Source organism: Python bivittatus, unplaced genomic scaffold (assembly GCF_059951505.1).
Source record: "Python bivittatus isolate LINGU-HERP-01145 unplaced genomic scaffold, Pbiv_v1 ctg000580_np1212, whole genome shotgun sequence".
Lineage (NCBI taxonomy): Eukaryota > Metazoa > Chordata > Lepidosauria > Squamata > Pythonidae > Python > Python bivittatus.
Window position 1 is genome coordinate 28969802 of NW_028277087.1, and position 21179 is coordinate 28990980.

General features: G+C 38.9%; 1 protein-coding gene across 2 annotated transcripts in view; it reads left to right on the forward strand.

Moving 5' to 3' along the window:
• The first annotated feature begins 1319 nt into the window (after positions 1 to 1319).
• CCDC85C (coiled-coil domain containing 85C) overlaps positions 1320 to 21179 on the forward strand; it is a 186755-nt gene continuing 166895 nt past the window's right edge. For both annotated transcript variants that reach the window (XM_088149860.1, XM_088149861.1), the window contains exons 1-2: positions 1320 to 1851; positions 1942 to 2874. In XM_088149860.1, the coding sequence (XP_088005986.1) occupies positions 2166 to 2874 (709 nt within the window). In that variant the 5' untranslated portion in view covers positions 1320 to 1851; positions 1942 to 2165. The remainder of the gene's footprint in view (positions 1852 to 1941; positions 2875 to 21179) is intronic.

Below are 21179 nucleotides of genomic sequence, written 5' to 3' on the forward strand. Positions count from 1 at the left end.
TGAGGAATAGGCAATCTTACTATGTTATCTGCTTTGTGAGAGTACCTATGTCAATCTCTCCAAATTCCCAAAGCCTCCAGTAGCTCACAAACGTTGCCAGCCTCCCGCTAGTTTGAGGGGCATTAAGTTCATAGCATGTCACAAAGCTGTTGTTGACACGAGGCACTTCGCCATGGTTAACTGAACCATGGTTTACTGAACGGGCCCACTCGCTGGAGCCTGCGCAACGAAAGGAAGCATAAAGGGGCCTCAGTGGATAGGATCGCTGGTCCCCCTGAGGCGTAAATTAGCCCATCGTTTTTTAGTCTCGCCTGCAGTCCAAACCCGGCCCTTTCTTTCTATCCACACCAGCCTCACCTTCCATACGAGGTCGCCCAAAATAACCTCCTGAGGTCTGGCGGTATTTCGCAGAGGACCTCCAGCCTCCCAGGTTCCGAGTCGCTTTCGCCTGAGCGTGGGGCTAGCAGGGTCCCGGTCCCTCCTTGCTGCCCTCTCGGGGTCGCCAGGAGTTGTTCAGCTCAGATCTCTTTCCCCCCCCACCGAAGAGGGCCCGGGGCTTGAAGCCCTTCTGGGAAGCGCGTGTCCTGTCAGTTCGCGAGGGTTTTTCAGCTCCTGCCCAGGTGGGTGCTCCGTGGGGATGCAGTTTCTCGGGAAACCCCCCTTCCCCACCCGCGGCCTTCCCAAACGTTTCTCCCGTTTGATACGAAGCCAGAGAGAAATGCAGGGTTGCGAGCCATCAAACTATTCACGCGTTCGTCGTCCTCAAAATGGAGCCCGTGGCTCGCCAAGGCAGAAAGACGCAGAGGACGAGGGAAAATGCCATTTAATGGGGGGGGGGGGGGCGCGGTAACATCAAAGAAAATCCCGCAGTAAGAACTGAAGTAGACCCGATGGCCCTTTGGCTCCACAGGGCAACTCGCTCTTTTCGCCCCAAGCTCTCAATCCTAGCGTCCAAACTTCTCTTCCCTACCGCTTAATAGAAGCGGATTAGAGCTGACTTTTAGGGAAAGTCACGGGCAAGGGAGGGCGGCGAGACGCTCCAGGCAGAGGTGGAAAACAGACTGCGGCCCCTTTAAGAGAGGCACGGCGCTCTACCTTTCCCTTTGTACCTGCTTTTTTGAAACGCGCCCTTGCCGCCAGCTCATTGGTTCCGGGAGAAATTATCGCTTCTCCCCGTAACCTGACCCAAGGCGGAAAGTGAAATGCAACCTGAACGCACCAGGCTGGGGCATGGAGAAGAACCGAGCCCGGATCATCGGATTGGCCAATCAGGAGTCAGGGGGAGGAGCCAGGCCCGCTAGTCCCCTCCCTCCGATAAAACTGTGCAGCGGTGGAGGGTCGAGCGGAGCGGTACGCGTAGATAAGCCGCTGTGTTTATTGGATTTCTTTTTTATTTTTGGTCCTTGCTTTTATTTTTCGTGTTGCTTCTCCAAGGTGTATTGCAGATTCTCATCCTGGAGAGTCCTTTCCCATCTTCCTCCCTCCCTCTCGTTTGAAATAGGCGGTGCCTTGTTCTAAGCTCTCAGTTCCTTTTTGATGGTTGTTCTGAAAATTTAAATGCAGTTTACAAAGAGACTGACATCATCCGGAGGGCTGTCTTAGAACTAAAAGCATAAAAAAAGAGGAGGAAGAATCAGTTCTTAAAAATTGCATTTTATTTTATTCTTACTAACTCTTTAATTGCTGCGGACGGAGGGGTTGGATCACTGAAACTAGAACCTGACCTTTTCTCAACCTTATATGTATAGCTTTTATCTGTTGGAAATCTAGGCGGTGTGGATACTGAACCCAAGCAGGTTGATCTTTAAGCTAACAGCTTCCTTCTCTTTGCTGCGGCTGTGCTAGCCTTGGGTAAGTTGACTTGCTTCACTTTTGCGAGGCTTTTAAAAAATAAATATGAAGCTTTGGGTGCTCATTCTTTCTCATTTTTATTTTATTTAGGTATGGGAGTTGTAAGGCACAGAAAACATTTTACAGAAATGAATGGATTTACAGATTTTTGTGATCTTGTCCTCCCTGAAGAATTGTAGGATTTTTTTAAAATACACAATTAAATTCCAAAATGTTGCAGTGAATATTAAACTTACAGATTATTTAAAATATATTCTTTGAAAAGAACAGTTTGTGTCTCTTGTCTCCCTCCAAAGGGGAAGTAGAATATAAATATGGCAAAAAATTCTGTGGAGGGGTCAAAGGAAGACCTGAGCAAAATGACAGAAGAAGATCTGTTGAGATGGAGCAAAGAAGAATTGGTGAAAAGGTTGAAGAAAGTAGAGAATGAAAAAATGAACTTGATGGTGGAGCATAGCAACTTGATGAAAGATGTGAACCGAAGACTGCAGGTTCACCTGCATGAGATCAGGGGTTTAAAAGAAGTTAATCAGAAGCTGCAGGATGATAACCATGAACTGAGGGAGCTCTGCTGTTTCCTGGATGATGACAGGCAAAAGGGGAAAAAGCTGTCCAGAGAATGGCAGAGGTTTGGGAGACACACTGCAGGTGTAATGTGGAAGGAAGTTGGAATGTACCAGCAGAAGCTGAAAGAGCTGGAGGCTAAGCAAGAATCCCTCATGAGAGAGAATGTTGAGCTGAAGGAGATCGTGCTGATGCTGGATGAAGAGAGGAATGGGGCAGGCTCCCGAAGTTCCATAGATAGCCAAGCTAGTCTCACCAACCTCAATGGGGGTTCTGGAACCAGGGATGTTGGAGATGGGAGTAGTACATCTAGCACTGGCAGTGCAGGAAGTCCAGATCACCACCACCATCTCCTTCACCATCACAAAGTTGTGGAAAACAAAGCTGGAGCTATCCGGAGATCTATGGATGACCTTTCTGCTCCTCTTCACCACAGGAGCATCCCCAATGGTCTCAATGGTAGGTCCTGGTTTCCAATCAATGAATTGTTTTTCTGTATAAGAAATAAGTTGGCTTCCAGACATTTTGCTGAGGTGACCCATCAGTGGAATTCTGACTTTTTTTAAAGCTTGTAGATCTTGCCTTGCAGCTAAAAGTTTTCCTCACACTTACAGCTTGCTTATAGCTCACCTGCTCTTCTAGCAATCTCATACAGTAAAAGAGTGGATCTTGCTTCACCTGTTTTATGCATGCTTATATGAAAATCTAACCCATAGCCACTTATTACTGGTCATTTATAGTTTTGTTTAATTAACAAAGCACAGGACTTAATCTAATCTGTGTCTCCACTAGCACATTTAACTGAAAGCACAATGGCTATATCTTTGTGTAGTAGTATTGGCCTTTCATTTAAGACCTCCTCCTCCTCCTCCTCCTCCTCCTCCTCCTCCTTCTAATATGGTCTTGTTTCTGCCTCAAACCCTTGGACAAGCTACACTCTGATTTTGAACTGCTAAGGTTTAGTTATCTGCAAAAATAAGTTACCTTTTCCTGTGATCTTGCCAAGTTCAATTCATTAGCTTGCATAGATGTACTTTGGGATGGAAGATACCACAGTATACATCTCCACTTGGTGGAGATGAGTACAGGGCAGCAATGAGAACTGACCTGCTGGGCTCAGGTGATGGCATTTTGGATTTTAATCAAAAGTAGTTTTTCCCTTGGTTGACCGTAAAACATTAATTTGCAACTAATGATACTTATTCACATTACTGCCAAATGCTTTTAATTACATAATTTGTGTGAAGACTTTTGTCATTTTTGTGTTCTACCCCCCCCCCCCCAACTAGCTTAATAAATGAACTATTTGTGGCCTAAAGAAACACAGGTTATCTTTTCTTTTTAGAAAAAAACAAAAACCTTTCCTCCTCCATCTTTCTGTGTTTGGCTATGTTGCTATGCTGCTGACTTGATAAAATGGATGGCCCTAATACTGGGGATAGTGATATTAATAAAATAAAATGGATGGCTCTAATACTGGGGATAGTGGTATTAAAGCCATTAGCTGTCACAGTGGGTAAAAACACTACTTGTTGTTCATTGTTTAGCAGGATGACTACCTCTGAGTAATATTAGTGTCAAAACCTTGTTGGTATGTTTTGCATAATATAATATACAATAATATTGTATAATCTTATGTGTTTTAAGGTTCAATGTTGTAATTATCAGATTGTTTGATAATGAATGTATTCAAATATTTTTAGGGTTATTGAGTGAGACTGAACTGATTTCAGAATTGTTCTACTTATTTTATATACTTCTCTATATTTGGAGCTCATCCTGCTGGAGGCCTCAGAGTTACAGAGCTCAGTAACAGACAACAGTAGGATAGGCATGTGGGCATGTGACTTGCGTTGTGTATGTTGAATAGCCAGCTAGAATTCTGTTTTTTAAAGTTTTACCTATAGCTTTTTGAATCTTTTTCAAATAAAACTTATTTCTTAGAAGTTGTTCAAACGACTGCGTTTTCATCGAGTAAGACTTCCATAAAATTAGGGTATTTTTTAAAATTTTATCTTTGCTTTCTGGACTTTGCATGCAGATGACATGGAGAGATTGATTTCTTCAGGGCAACTAAATGAATTGAGATTTTTAGGCTTATGGCTAGAGTTTTTGAGTGGATTTAAGGATTACATCAAGGATTGATAATTGTATGTAGCTTAGTGTTGCATTGCCATTAAATAAAAAACCCTGACCTTTTGCTGTGTTCCTTTGGTAATAAAGCCACACTAACTATATTTCTGGGCAATGCTGGATCATGGCTTAGTGTTCTGAGGTGATTCTTAGTAAATCTTATACATGTTTTAAAAAATTTAGATAAAAGATACAGAAAGAAAGGATAAAAAATGGAAAAGAACAAAAAAATAGAAAGTAGGTCAGTTTTTAAAAACAGAATTAAACTTTGACCACATGGACTAATATTGATCAGTCTTTCCATTACATCAATAGAGAACCAGTTGATAAGCCGAGGGTAGTATGTATCATTAGTCAGAGATTGCAAAGCTGGGGTGACAACAACTCTCCATTGTAAAAAAGTTTTTTTTTCTGTGATGTCCTGTGCTCAACTAATTTATAATGACAGATTCCAAATTTTTGCTATAGAATTCAGAATTACATTCACATTTTTAAATTGTATTACTCTTCCCAAAACTTATGAATATTACACCAAAATGAGACAAACCTATATTGTATACCTAAATGTCTCCTCCATCATTTTAGGCTTCCAATATAACAAATATAACAGCAAACCCTTTTGAAGTGGTCCACTAAACCTGAAAAAAATGTATTAATCCTGTCTTTAAATCATAAGACACAATTAAGGCCTTTAACCATTGATTTGTGACAAAGGGATATTCCAACTCTTCATTCCAAATTTCTAGTGAAAAACGAATATCTATCTCAACAATACCTGTTAATTGTCTGTTAAAAACACAGTAAATTTGGATTCATGCAGGACACATTATAATGCTGATAGTAATTCAGGAGTTTTAGATGCTGTTAATATATCTATAGCAAATATGAAATCAGAAGTTGCTTTTATTGAATAGTTTGTCATTCCTCAGTTTTAAACAATCCAAATTTCTCTTGCATCTTAAATGATTTAAAAACTTGATTGATAATTAGAAAAAAATCAGATTTTTCCACATCCAGCAAGATCAGTGTTGCTAATTCCAGTTTTTCTGAATGTATATCTAGAGTATCAATTAAAAATCTAATAGGATGTCACCCTTATATGAAACCAGACTGGGCAGGATGGACAGTTGAAAGTAATACTGTCTGAGGTCTGTGTGCCAGGGCAGTTATCAAAATGTTAGCATCAACATTTAACAACAAAATGGGCAAATAGCTCGCACAGCCAGCAGAATCTTTACCAGCAGAATAAAATTACTCATTAAAGGAAACTGGAAAAACTTTTTTCGAAAAAGTAAATTATAAACCTCTTAACAATCTGGGGGCAAAAAAAATCAATATACAGTGGTACCTCTACTTACGAACACCCCTACTTACGAATTTTTCGAGATACGATCAGCTCCGGCCCCCAAAATTTACCTCTACTTACGAACTTGCATCGACTTACGAACCGGATCTGCAGCCATTTTCCGCCCGTTCCACGTGCTCCGCGGCCATTTTTCCGCCCGTGCTACGTGGTCCGCGGCCGTTTTTCCGCCCTGCCGCATGGTCCGTGGCCATTTTCCACCCGTTCCACGTGGTCTGCGGCCATTTTTCCACCCCTGTGGTCCGTGGCCGTTTTTCCACCCTGCCGCATGGTCAGCGGCCGTTTTTCCTCCCCTGATGCGTGGTCCGCAGACGCCGGAATGAATTAATGGTAATTACATTGAACCTTATGGGAAAATTTACTTCGACTTGTGACCAACTCGACTTGCGATCAGAGTCACGGAACGGATTAAGTTCGTAAGTAGAGGTACCACTGTATGTCTTATATCACTAATGGGGTGGATATCAGGACTGGGAGTTTTTCCTGTTTCATAGATCTAATAATATTTAACATTTTACTAAAGGAATGCTACTAAACAGGTTGCTGATGTATAATTTTTGGAAGAACTATATTATATTTAAAATATTAATTTTTTTTGGTAACTTTTGACTCAGTATTATAAAGTTTAGTATAAAACATGCTGATGTATTAGATTAGAGTTATTTCATATGTTGCCTTGAGCATCCTAAATATTAAAACTGGTTTTACTTTATTGTTACTATTGCAGCTGAGAGAACAATAATTTACCAAATATGTTCCTAATACCTTTACTTTATGTGATTCAGTGAATATTGGGTGCATAAAGGGAACTAAGGTCCAATTTAGCAAACATAAAAGCTTTATATAGTTCTGATGTAGGGTGCCTTGCATATGTAGTAAAAAATATTTAATTTTATTTTCCAAATGTTCTTGTTTTGATTATTCTTTTTCCATGAAGCATAAACAGTAATAAGATAAGGAATATATGCTTTGTTTTTAAGGCATATATTAAATTTGTGAAGTGTCCATTTATACAAAAAAAGTTAAATCTTATTTCATCTGTTTTGTAAAATGTAATTTTTTTAGTAGTGATGTTCTTAAGTATCATCTTGAAAAAATAGGATGACCTTTTCTTATAGCAGTTATAATATGGGTCCTATTGCAATAACTGATCATGCTCTAGTAATACTACCCTGATTAAATACTGCAATAGGACTTATATTACAGTTACCTGTCTGCTCAGCTAAAGATTGATATACTAAGAAATAAAGAAGCTAGGAACAGGTCTAATATTGAAACAAATAGTATGTTGTTGCTGATTTAATTTAAAATTTAAATTTAAGATTTAAAAGTCACCATACATTGGCCAAATTAAATTCCAACATTTAACTATTTAGCACTTTCCACATATGAGAATTAAATTTAGCTGAAACAATATAGTATTAAGTCTAACAAAGAACTTATGCTTGATTAAAATCTCCAGCCATAATAATCTGACTCAGAACTAAATAAAGAAAAAAATACCTGTGTAAAACATCTAGAAGTTCCTTAGCAGGGTCATAATAATTAATAAATGCAATACCATTATTAAAACATTTGTTTACTAATATTAACAAAAAAATCCTTCTGGATAACTTTTTGTCTTGTTCCACTACAATATTAAAGACATGTTCATCAACGCAACTATACCCATAGCCAGTTCCCACTGTTATATATTTGATCAACCCATCTTCTAGGGAAAAAAGATTTAAGTGGAAGGTTATAATTTCTTAAAAAAAAACTTTAGGTTTTAAATTACCAAATTATAATCTTTTTCTTCTTAGAATAACTTCTAAAACCTTAAATATTCCAAGAAATCATTAAAGACAACATACATTTTTAAAACAATGTTCATATAAGAACCAATAGGAAAAAGAAAAGGATTTGCATTTAACAGACTTTTAAAAACTAAAAAGCATGAACAACTACTACTAATAAAGATTTTTTAAAGACAATTGAATTAGAAAATTAAAAATAATAAACAATTAAAAAAGAAAATACAAAGTAAAAATCAAAAAATAAATTAAGAAAACAAAAACTAGTATTACAGGAATTTCTGGAAGGAATGTATTGAAATATAGTATGGAATTCCTTTCTGCAAACCAGGATAGCTCATTAATAATAATAATAATAATAATAATAATAATAAGATAAACATAAAGATTGCTACTTCTTTATATCAATTGATCTGAGACAAGTGAGATTTTTGAATCTAGAGATAAACACAAAAATATTTAATCCATTTTTATTTTCCCACCAAGAGAGCTTTATTCAATAGCTTATGTTTCTACTTATGGAAGCAGAGCAGGAAAAAAATCTTTTATTCTTTGCATTGAATTTCAAAGGTCCTATTTGCTGAGATAAATGCAGAATATGATCCTACATTGTAGTTCTTAAAAACCTAAGCAGAATAAGACTGAGTTTCTGAAGTGAATGGAAATGGTACCCTAAGCAGTAGATAGTTTAAATTCCAGCTTGTATTCTAACTAAAGTAGAAAAAAATCTTAAGAATACATTTCTCCATTAAATTTGCTAAATACTGTTTTTGCTCAATATCACAAGGAATAATTAGAAATTATAAATTGTTTCTAGGAAGCAGATCCTGTAAATGGGTCACTTTTTAATCATTTTCAATGCAGTTTCAGTATCTGTGGAATGTTATTTATTAGAATGTTCAGGCTGGTTGATTCTTTTTATTATGTGAATCAATTATTAACATTTTTGACACCACCTTTTTTTCATCTTGAGAATCAAGACTTTGTTTAATCTCCAACATGTTTTGTTTCATTTCATCCGTTACATGTTTTATCTGTATTAATTATTTTTTAAAAAAATGTAAATTATGAACAAGAACTTTTAGGTGAATCAGAACTTCATCTAGCTTTCTTTCTGTGTGACTAGTTTCTCTTGAGGATCAGAAATAAATTCAGCTTTTAAATTGTGCTTCAGCTCCAGGAAGCCATATTCCTACTCAAAGGAAGATAATTTCTGCTTCCTTTGTCTTCTCAATCTTCTCTGTCTTCTCAATAATTTATCACCACAGAGTAGTAATTTAAACATAAAAAGGTATTTACCAGTTAAACAATAAAACAGTCATAAGATGAGAGAATAGTCCCTTAACTGATGAAAGACCAAGATTATAAATCAGAATATTGCCAATTCTAGAAGTCCCTAAGCCCTGGACATAAGTAACTCTGAAGGAGGAGTTGGCAGCCATAATAAATGTAATAAAATAAAAATAAATAAAAATTTAGTTCAATTGTGGCCCAATCCATAACTGCTGAAGGTAACTTTTTCAAATTAACCAGAGTTATACTCAGAGCCTTAAAATATCAGTTGCTAATCACAGATCAAAGAGATTTCTGTTTCGTACCTTTGCTTGTGAGATTCCAAATTGTCCATTGGCTTCTTTAGAATACTAGACTAGATATGCCTTACAGTGAAGTAAAGTCATCTTTGTGCCATTACTGCCAATTGCTTTCTTTTAGTATATTCAAGTTTCAATGATTATCTGTAATTCTCTAGTTAAAAAGTATCAACTGTCCTTCCAATTTAGACAATTGAAATTGTTTCCTTACTACTAACAAAACCACTTGACATCTGTTAAAATGGTTTAGGTAGTATTTACCTCTATTCCAAGTTTATTATTGTTCATTTATTATAATTTGTATATTTTGCTGCCAAGGAACAATGTTTTTCTTCTGGTTGTATCCTTATAATAATTTTGTGAGGTGGATTCATTTGACAGATGATTTGATCAGAACTATTTAGTATATTTTGTCACTGACTGGAGACCTTGACCTCAGAGCTTCCAAGCTCTTAGTCTCATAGTTTTGCTAGTACTAGAATGTTCATACCCACTAGGCCAGCATAGTTCTATAGCTGTCTGCTTCAGCGTTCCTTCAGTGCACACCCCAGGTGCATGTAAAGAATGGCACTATTGCCTATGGAAGAAAGCTCTGGTGAACTTTTGCTACCTCTGTTGCACTGTAAGATTGTACCTGACATGTTGTTCCTACACAGTGAGAAACAGGTTGACATGGTTGTTTTAAAGAGAAAGCCTTAAAATATACAATGGTCTGGCTGATTAATTGTATACAAAATACCATAAGAACAAGTATGCTAGTGATACTTATATACCACACTTGTACACTTTCACAGCAGTAAATTCGGAAACCTGGGATATTCTCATATTTAGTTGCAATAACTGCTTTGCTTTTCAAATAAGTCAGCATCTAATGATAAAACTTAATTATATCATATAATGGAAACAATATCTAACCCAAGTTCATACAGACTATCAACATAATCTACCTCACAAGCTAATTGTGAAGTTTAAAGCAGGGGATAGTGAGACAAGCAGGGATTTAGAGGAAGGAACAAGAGAATATGCTCTTCACATTCTAATTTGTAATCATTGTTGCAGTTAAAAGATAGGTCATTAGTACAATTTTCTATATTGAATCTTGACTTATCAAAGGTCACCTTGTGAATTCATGGCAGAGAAAATATTCAAACAAAGGCTTGGTAATTCTGTTGTATAACAATACAATAAACTAGAAAGGAAGTCTTTTTCAAGTTGTATTTATTATGTTAAAGTTGATTTGAAGAGTGCATTGCACCGAAACTTACTGGATGCATTAATAATGTCCCAGAAATATTAAAATAAAAAACTCATTAGTATTTTATCCATTTATTGTTGCTGCCATTAATTTGGTATCACATATTGCTAAATACATCATTTTTTAAGAATATTGTATGTATATTTTTTCTGTATACATCTGTATCCTGATCTACTGTTTTCTTCCTCCTATAAAGTCTTTCCAAATTCTTCCCAGTGATCCAATATTAGGATGTTAGCAATCCTAATTGCGTAGGCAATGCATGAGTACAGGTAGTCCTCAGCTTATGTCCATTTGTTTAGTAACCATTCAAAGTTATGGCAGTGCTGAAAAAATTGACATATGACCGGTCCCCAAAATTCTGGCCATCACATTACCCCCATGGTCACGTGATTGTGATCTGGGTGCTTGATGATTACCAAGTTGCAGGGAGCCATAGTCATGTGATTGCCATTTGCAACCATTATTGCTGGCTTCCCATAAGCAAAGTTAATGGGGAAGCCAGCAGGGAAGGTCACAAGTCACTCCGGTAAGTTGCTCCTGCCCGCATCACCCCCCCCATCTGCAGCACTGCCCTGCCCACAGCCTCTGTCTGCCCTCCCTGGCCTCCCTTGACTCACCTGTGGCCTGCGCTGGGCCTCCCAAGCTCTCCCCTGGCCTCTTCCAACTCCAGTGTGGCCTGTACCAACCCTCCCAGGGCATCTCCTGGCCTCTTTCATCCCCCTGTGGCACCACCCCAACCTCCCGTGGCACCCCCGTCCTCCTTACCTGGGACTCCCACCACTTTCCGCTTAATGACCCACACATCTTAGGATTATGAGGGCAACCAGGACTGCTCGGATTGCCATTGCTAAGCAATGCAGTCACATGACGTTGTGCTTTATGACTCCATCACTTGGTGATGGCAATCCCAGTCCTGATTGCCATCATAACCCAAGGACTACCTGTATGGATAATTTAGAATGAAAACATCATGAAGTCCTGTATGGTTTTCAGTTGGCTTATTTAGAGCCTGAGTGTGTCCAATGACTTGAACTGGGTGGTTCTACCAAGATGAGAGTAATTGTCTTTAGTCTGTAGTTATGACCCCCAGCACATTCTTGCTCTATCAGTCTACTTTCAGTGATGTTACTTAACCTTTGCTGGCAGATATCATTATGGGATACATTTGCATTTTATACCTTTAGCTGTAAGGTCAGAGGATTTTAATCTGATAATTGGGCGGAGTTGGGGAGCAAAGTAAAATTTGTCCCTAAAAGCATTCTACTCCCTGAAGCTCTGAGATACACATTTCAGCATTGTTGAGGCCTCTTTCAGAGGTGATGATGTTACCTAGTTGGGTAATGAAACATCTGTAAGCAAACAACCAAGCTGAGAGCACCAAGGACTCCACAATAAAGGATGTATATTTAGTTTGGATAAAGAAGGGATTTCTTGGGTGAAGTAGTATATGATTTCAGGATGGACTTCATTTGTGGGATGGGAGAGGTGAATAATTTATACAAGAGAGTTCTGACAGGAGAAGGCAGGTGCAGTCGGTAAGATAAAAAATGCATGGGATAGATTTCTACAGTGTTGTATAGTGAATGGTAGGCACTGTATCTTACAGTCTCTCATCTGTCATGTTACTTGCAAAAACAACAGTGAAACTGTGAAGCTTGTCTATATGTGCTGCCAATAAATTTAAAAGGGTGCATATACTTATTTATTATTTGTATTTTGTGCTACATCTAATAATTACAAACTGATTTACAGAAGTAAAATACAGACAGAAAACAGTGAAAAATGATTCAGCAATGCCAAACAGGAAAATGCTTTGTGAACAACATAGAGGAGAGGCATTGTAAGTAGTTGAGGCAACCTATTGATATAATTTTTATATAATTTTTATTTTAAGTATTTGTGTATTTTATCAAAGTAAAGTTGCGTTCTTCTAGTCTGTCTGACTACTTTTTAAGAAATTAGAGAGGACTCTAAAGAACAATTTATATATTTCCATGGGATTGTTAAAAGAACCATTACAACTAGAATTGATTGGATCTGTAGCAGCTTCAGTAGTTGTACAGCAGTGCTTTATATGGTGGAAAGAGGGAGAGAAATTGTCAGCTTTTATGTATAAGACCTGCATGATACATTCAGCTAAAGCAGAAGTTTATGAGAATATTTCAACCAAATGGCTTACTGAAAGACAAGCAGTAACGCTCCAAAGAAGGAAGTGCCTCAACAAAAGTTAAACTTGAAGGAAGAATGCTGTTACTTAGTACTAGTAAAGGTTTCTGGCACCTATTCTCCCACTTCCAGGTCCTGCGTGTGATAACACCTCCACCATTAACTCATGTATGTTTACAACAATAAAGGTGCAATTTGGATATGCCTGAAGGCTAGATTTACGTATTCTCTTATAGCCCAATACAGATGGCAACACCTAGCTGACCTTGGGTGATCTCAAAAAGCAGGATTTAGACTTGGTTAGTAGCCGGATTTCATGAGAAATCTCAAGGCTACAGGCTAGACTAAGAATTTAAAAAGAAATTCTGGCATAAGCTGGTGACCCTGAGTTTCTCCTATGCCACCCCCCTCTGCAGGAAGGCAGGACCCATGTGATTGGTTTGCCCCTGGCGCCTGATGGACCCGTTGGGGTTTCAGAGGGAGCTGGGGGATATTCCCGTGGATCTGCTGCACGGTACAGCGGAGGCCTTGGCTGCTGCCTGGAATAGGGAGGCAGCTGTGGCCTTGGACAGGGTTGCGCCTATGCAATGCCTCTTGCTACATTGGCCCTGACACTCCCCGTGGTTTACAGAGGAGCTGAGGGTTCTGAAGAGGGTTAAGAGATGTCTAGAGTGCCGCTGGAGGAAGACAGACTGAATCTGACCGGACACAGGTAAGAGCTGCTATCAAGGCCTACATTGTGGCAATAAGGGCGGCAAAGCACCAATACTTCTCCACCCTTATTGTGTCTGCAGAGTGCTGCCCGGTGGCCCTGTTTCGGATCACTAGATCCCTCCTTGGTAAGGGGGATCTGGTGATTCATTTGCAGGGCTGCATGGAGGAAGTTTCAGAGCATCTGCAGGACAAAATCACTCGGATTCGTTCCAAGTTAGATTCCGAGCATGGGGCAGGGTCTGGAGAGATACCAGGGGATCGTTCTTATCCAGTTATCTGGGAACAGTTTGATCCTGTTGTTCCTGAGGAAGTGGACAGGATCCTCTGGACTGTGAAGGCAACCACTTGCCATCTGGACCCATGCCCCTCCTGGCTGGTGAAAGCAGCTTGGGAGGTGACGTGTGGTTGGATCCAGGGGATAGTTAATACATCCTTGTGGGAGGGAATGTTTCCATCTGCCTTTAAAGAGGCATTGGTGTGGTGCACCCCCTCCTCAAGAAACCCTCCCTGGATCCTACCATATTGGACAATTTCCGTCCAGTCTCCCACCTCCCTTTTTGGGGAAGGTGGTTGAGAAAGTGGTGGCATCACAGCTCCAAAGGATTCTGGAGGAAAGGGATTATCTGGACCCCTTCCGGTCAGGTTTCAGGCCCGGTTATGGAATGGAAATGGCATTGGTTGCACTTATGGATGATTTCTGGCGGGAGCGGGATGGTGGAAGTGTGACCATCCTTGCTCTCCTTGATCTCTCAGCCGCTTTCGATACCATCAACCATGGTATCCTGTTGGGACGATTCAGGGAATTGGGGATGAGTGGCATGGTCTTGTGCTGGTTCACCACCTTTCTTCAGGGCCGATCCCAATCGGTGTTGATAGGGATTCCCTCTCGCTCCCATCCTCGGCCCCTCCTCTGGGATGCCACAGGGTTCGGTTCTCTCTCCGCTCCTTTTCAACATCTACATGAAACCGCTGGGCGAGATCATCCGCCATCATGGGATGAGGTATCATCAGTATGTTGATGATATCCAATTATACATCTTTGTCCCAGGTGAGGTAGGTGATGGCATGACCGCACTTTCACGGTACCTGGAGGCTGTAAGGGTCTGAATGGGGAACAAGAGGCTTCAGCTGAACCCTGGTAAGACGGAGTGGCTGTGGGTTAATGGCTCCTCGGTATCCGGGACTTTGTCATATTTGGTGCTGGATGGGGTAGCACTGCCCCAGACAGACCCAGTGTGTAATTTGGGGGTCCTCCTGGACTCACGGCTCCTGCTCAAAGCAGGTGGCAGCCGTGGCCTGGAGGTCCTTTGCACAGCTTCAGGTTGTGCATCACTTACACCCTTTCCTGGATCGGGATGCCCTTCGAACAGTCACTCATGCCCTTGTTATCTCCTAGATAGACTACTGCAATGCGCTCTGCATGGGGTTACCCTTGAAGAGTATCCGGAAGCTACAGCTGGTCCAGAATGCAGCCGTGTGGGCTATTTTTGGAGCCCCAAGAAGGACCGATATAACACTGTTGCTCCGCGAACTGCTTTGGGTACAAGTTTGCTTCCGGGTCCAATTCAAGGTGTTGGTTATCATCTTTTAAGCCCTACATGGCATGGGACCAGATTACCTGAGGGACCGCCTCTTCCCTATGATTTCAGCCCGTCCCACCCGATCACACAGGGCGTGCTCCAGACTCCCTCGGCAAAAGAGCTCTGACTAGTGGGGTCCAGAAGGTGGGCCTTCTCTGCTGTAGCCCCCACTCTTTGGAATATCTTGCCCCCGGAGGTGAGATTGGCCTCCTCACTCCTGGCCTTCTGGAGGGATTTGAAGACCTGGCTCTGCCATCTGGCCTGGGGTGGGGAGGGAAGACATCATGTGTGGGGTTGGCTAGCCCCTTAGAGCCCTGGCATTTGCTGCTCTGAACCATCGGCCTCCTGGACTCTTTCTTTTTTAGTAATTGTTTTATATAGCTTTTAGGTTTTATATAATTGTATTTTTATTTATTGTTTTAATGAGTTGTAAGCTGCCCAGAGTCCCCCATTAGGGGGAGATGGGCGGGGATAAATTTAATAAATAAATGAAGTAAATAAATAAGTAAGCCAATTCTATGTTGTTGCTAAGAATATTTATTTACCTGAGTGAAGAAAAAAACTTTTTCTCAGTGACCAGGGTATGCTTTCTTTCAGTGAAAAGCTAGCCTGATGATGAACCCATCAGCTGCATAAATCTACTGTTGTCTGCTCTGTGGAAACACTGGCAGTTCTCTGCTAGATGCCCTGGAAACACTGATATGTTACCGAAGCATGTGTGGTAACTTGCCTAAGTGAACCCCCGGGCTATCAAACCACCACACCCTACCTTAAGCTGGATGGTTCGGAGGTTGAGCAACTGCTTGGCACCGTAGTTCTTTTTCAGTTGTGTTGTTTCTTGAGATGCAAAGGCAAAAATTAATGTTGGCATGAGGAAAGAGAAGGCAGCTATACCATCAATGTAATTTCCTATTCTTCATATTTTCTGGGAGGGGTAGAATTCAGAAAGAAATCGACTGTCCTAAATCAGCCTTCTGGAGGGTACCAGGTTATGGAAGACTGGTCTACATACTGCCAAAACACTGAGGAGAATGTATGATCTGGGTTCATACAGCTTGCTATGGTGTATTTTGTTTGGTTTTGGCTTAGTATGATATGTGAACCCAGTTACTTTTGGATTGGGCTGCTCATATTTGAAGTGTCTATATTCAGTGTTACCACTGAAAGGGTTATGTAGATTCTCAATATGATGTCACTGACCACTCAAGTGAGTGCTTATGATAAGGAAAAGAGTAATTTATTTATTCTACCACAGCCCATAACTGTATCCTCTAGATCGGTAATGAGTAAAAAAGAGGTTGATTTTTAAAAATGCAGGGGTTTCTGACTCTGATTGTGTCTAAAAGAGGCAAATAGAAAGCATGTTTCCCTTAAGTTGCTGAAAAAGAATTCTGAAAGATAAGCACTTTATGAATTTGGATCTGATACTGATCACAAACTTCTGACTTGTGTGCTCATGCATGTCTTTGTGCTGTTAATTCTTGATCTGTATTGGATTGCCTAAGCCATTCTGTTGATCTGGTTCGAGCAACTGGATTTCAAGATTCTACTATAGAGTAATTTTTAAAAATACCAAAATAGATCTCCCAAGTCTGCATTCTGCCTTCCCTAAGGCTTCATAGTGTGAATATGAATATATATCAATAACACCATATACAGTATTTGAAAAAAATGCAGGGAAACCTGAATCTACTCAGACAACTTTTCTTAGATTGAAGGTATGTGATATTATTCAGCCCATGTAGCCTTTGTCAAGGTAGGAGAGGGATCACTGCACTGAGCATAAGAGATTGCTGTATTGCACAATACTATGAATCTGTTTATTTCTTTATTGCTAATGTGTCAATTTGAATACGGTGCCTTTTAAAAGCCATATTTAAATACTTGTGAACAATAGAGAGGGCTCAGATGATGTAGCAGAAGAGTAAAATGTAAAACATAAAGCTAAGCCTAGCCCTACTGTTTGGCAGAAAAGAATAGCTACAGGGAATTTTGCTGTTCTCCCTCTGCCAGATACAACATTTTGATGCAGCTGTTGGAAACCCTGGGACTGGTGCTTGGTTAGTAGGTTACTGCATGTGAATAATCGCTGCCTTTGTGAACTGCTTTGAATATTTGAATGAAAAAAAGTGTTATAAATAAAATCATAAGATATAATGTCTACACATATCCATGTCTCCTATTGGATATGGCTACTGCATGGGCAAAGGTAGTCATGGCCAGCGAGATCAGTGTGCAGATCTCATTAGATATACAGTGACTAGCTTGGTTGGGACATAGCCATGATATGTATGAAATGCATTGGGTAATGTCCTTCATAAAACTAAACCTGTTTGGGATTTGTTAGTGTTTGTTTGAATGAGAGGCTGCCTAGAAATCTGATGCATACTGGAACAAGTTCCATCATAGAACCAGTTTGAACAACCCCCCTTTTCCCCCACCCTATTTTCAGTTAGTGCTAATCAGCAGGGCTGTAATTCAGTGATTGAGAACTTGAGTTTAATCCTCGTATAGAACTCTGGGGAACTACTTCAGCACTGAACTAGATGGACTTATGGGCTGACTCAGATAAGGTAGTTTGCTAAATTTCAACTTTTCATTATTTATCCATTCAGGAATAAGCAAACTTCTGCATTCTAAATATGTGCAAAAGATTCTTTTTCTATTAATTGGAATACATAAAAATGATATTTATGGATGTATATTCTGCCTTAGATAGATTTTATCTTTCACCAGAAATAAATATGCTCTGTGTATGAGGACTGGGACTCAAGTCCAAAGCTTTTTCACACACCGTGCTGCATGTACAAAAATATCTGTTTGTATTTCTTCTATCGTATCTTTTTATACTTCCTCTATGAAGTCTGTGAAGTGTTAAGTGATATGGCTTAAACATGTCTGCCTCTCATTACTGAAAAGGGTTCTGTGAATCAGCTCTCTGTTTCCATCACAGCACACTATTAGAATAATTTGCACAGCAGACAATAGATTCCCTAAGCTTTGTTATAATCTGCTCATGTGTGTGAGGATAGATCCTTCTATTTCTTGGCCACTTGTGTGGGAAGGAATTATCTGGATGTAAGCCAACATTTTTTACCATTTTTTCTCTAGGAGTACTGGGCACTCTGCTTTCTGAGCACCAAGTGTCAGACATTAAAATGGGTGTACAATTTGGTAAATTCTATATGATCTTTGTGCATAAAAAGATTGGATGGTATTTTTTTTTATATAGTTTCTCTTCAAAGGCATTTATGAGATTTCCTATCAAATTGTTATGGAGGCAGTGTGTGGATTCTGAAGTGGCAGTTTTAGCATCTGTATTCAGTAACATCCATCTTAAGTGCTTTGTGAAGAAATACATTTATACATATGCAAATATTTCCTCTTATTAGGACTGTTTTGACTGACATTGAGACATTTGTGGGCACAGCAGTGTGTAGCAGTTCTTTTAAGATTGTCACAGAGTGGTTGACAAAAGAATACATTTTGAGATCCTACCCCCACTTCCCAACACACACATGCAGAGACTTGTAGGCCTATAATATGAAGTCTTTGAAAGCTGATGTTCCAAACAGGATATGCTTTTCTTCTTTAAATAAATAAAGTAGAACATAAAAATCTGAGTAAGTACATATGCCGTATTTGGATATATTGGTTGAAATCCAACATTTTATCCTTAGGATGATGGGACTTTCTCTCCTCTGCTTAAAACTCCCCCTAGCCCCTCAAAAGGATTAGAATTCAGAATGTAGCAGATTTTGAGGATGTATGGGAAGCTGCAGAAGGGTGAGAGAAATCCTTTCATATTCATTTAGTAGAAAACGCTTCTGCTAATGGAAGCTTACAGTTAAATTTCATTTTTGTTTTCAGATGGATTTTAAATATATATTTTATTGATTGGTTTGAGGAAAAAATGTAAAAAAAATATAGCAGATATATCAGGGGAGACATAATAGAAATTGCAGAAAACAGGTGCACTAAAGATGTTACCTAGCTGGGTAATGAAACGTTTGCAAGAAAAGAACCAAACTCAGAGAACCCCAAGGACTCCATAGGTATTTTTCTGTTTAAATCCTCTTTTTGGAAACATTTTACTACCACCTTGATCAATGCACAGCTCAGCACATAGAGACTCATAATATTTGATCTCTCCCCCCTCCTTTTTTTTCTGCATTTGGCAATCAACTGTAAAATGCCCAGCCTGCAGATTGTCATCCTTTTAAACAATACATATATTTTGAGAGAGATTCTTAAGAAAAGTCCAAGGTCAAGATTTTGTGAGGAATTTCCTCAAGAGAGCTCTTAAGAAGAGCAAACAGTAATTGTTGGCATTTATTTTCCTCTTTTCCTAAATCCCTGAGAAATGCAACATAAACATTTTCTTTTCTTGTGCAGTATCATCTTCAATGAATAATTGCTGTTTATTCCTATTGCTAAGCTAGCAACTGAAGGTCAGCATTACATGTATCTTACTTAGATGTCACACTGTACTCAGTAGGTAAGTGTAGGTTGGTATTTTAAGATTGCTGTTTAAGATTGTGAGATGTGAATCAGGAAGTTCCAGTTCATCATTAATACTTCATGCATACCTGCAGCATAAGATCATGTACTCCTAGTGAGAGAATCAGGAGAAAGGGGGAGGCAAATGAAGATAATTTAATTCCTCCTGGCTCAGACCAAAAACTCATCTAATTCAGCATTTAACAAATGTAATAGCAAACTAGATGTATTTAGGAAGTTCACAACAGGACAGGATTTCAATAAACCTCTTCTCTCGTTCCATAGAACCTCATTTTAAGGCATTCTGCCTGTGATTCAGGAGATAGTAAACTTCTGTCAAGACCAGTAGCCATTGATATCCCAATCTTTTTTTTCCAATAATTTTATTAAGAGTTTTACATAGAACAATAAAAGAATACAAGTAAAAAAAAAAGAAGAGAAAGAGTTGTAAGAAAACAAAACAAAAAAACTCCTCCCCTTTTTTAGTGACTTCCCACCCTCATCATGACAAGTATAAACAATTCCATAATCTCTTCACCTCTTCTTATTTAACCAATATAGAACTCTTCATCCCATAATGCATCTCTTAACAATATGCAAATCAAATAAGTAACTTCTTCTCCAATCCAATTCTCAGCAAAAAAGTCCAGAGCTCTAAAATATTAACATTAGTTAACGTATATAAAATTCAACATTCCACACCTCCACTCTTACCGAGAACAAAATCCCCATTTAAAAGGCATAAAAATGGTCTCAATATCCCAATATACACAAAGTAAAAGAAAGGTTTAACATAACAAAAAGAGACAATTTCTTCTTTACAAAAGACAAGCTCCAGTTCACATTTTTACCCTAAATAATAACTTATCCCATTCTGATAAACATTCCATATATCAACCCTATAAGCAAATCCACAAAAGACTGAAATTTAGCATGAGAGAGAGAAATAGTTTCTCCTTTAAAGAAAATAAGATCAAACTTCCTTACTTTAAGTAAAAAGACAATTAAATGCAGAGCCTATTTGAGTAGTATGAAATTAAGATACATAAAATAACAATAAAGGAAAGAACTTAAACACCTTATTAAGTATAAACAAATCCAGTGTACCACATTTTTTTCCAGTTACGATACCTGCAAATCCAAAAAGAACCAACCGGAATAACAACATGTCCCAATTTATCCCTGGTCAAATAAACCATTTTTTTATTCCTTTTTTCTTCTATACAGAACAATCTTTCTCTGTAATCCATTCAGATGGTAGTTGACTTTCTTCAGTACTTTAAACAATCTCTCTTGTGACTCCAACAAGAAGAAATTATTCCAATTGTTCTCTAGGATTGCCATTTTTATTTCCTTCTTAATTTTCAAATTCTTATCCAGTTTTTTCTTACGTCTGCTGAAAAGTTTTTATTCAGATTCTCATACACGTTTTCCTCAGGTAAGTTTTGCTGCATATCTGATTCTATAACATCTTCTGAGAACAAACTGTTATCAGAAAAACATAACTTAGCTGACATAATTGATTCAATATCCTGATGCAGTTCCTCAAAGATATCTCTTAATACCATTTTAAATTACTTGTCTTATTATGTCTTCAGTCTCAAAAGCAATTTCTCTTTCCCACAAACATGCAGTTATTCTTTGAGAGTAATTTCAGAGTCTTAA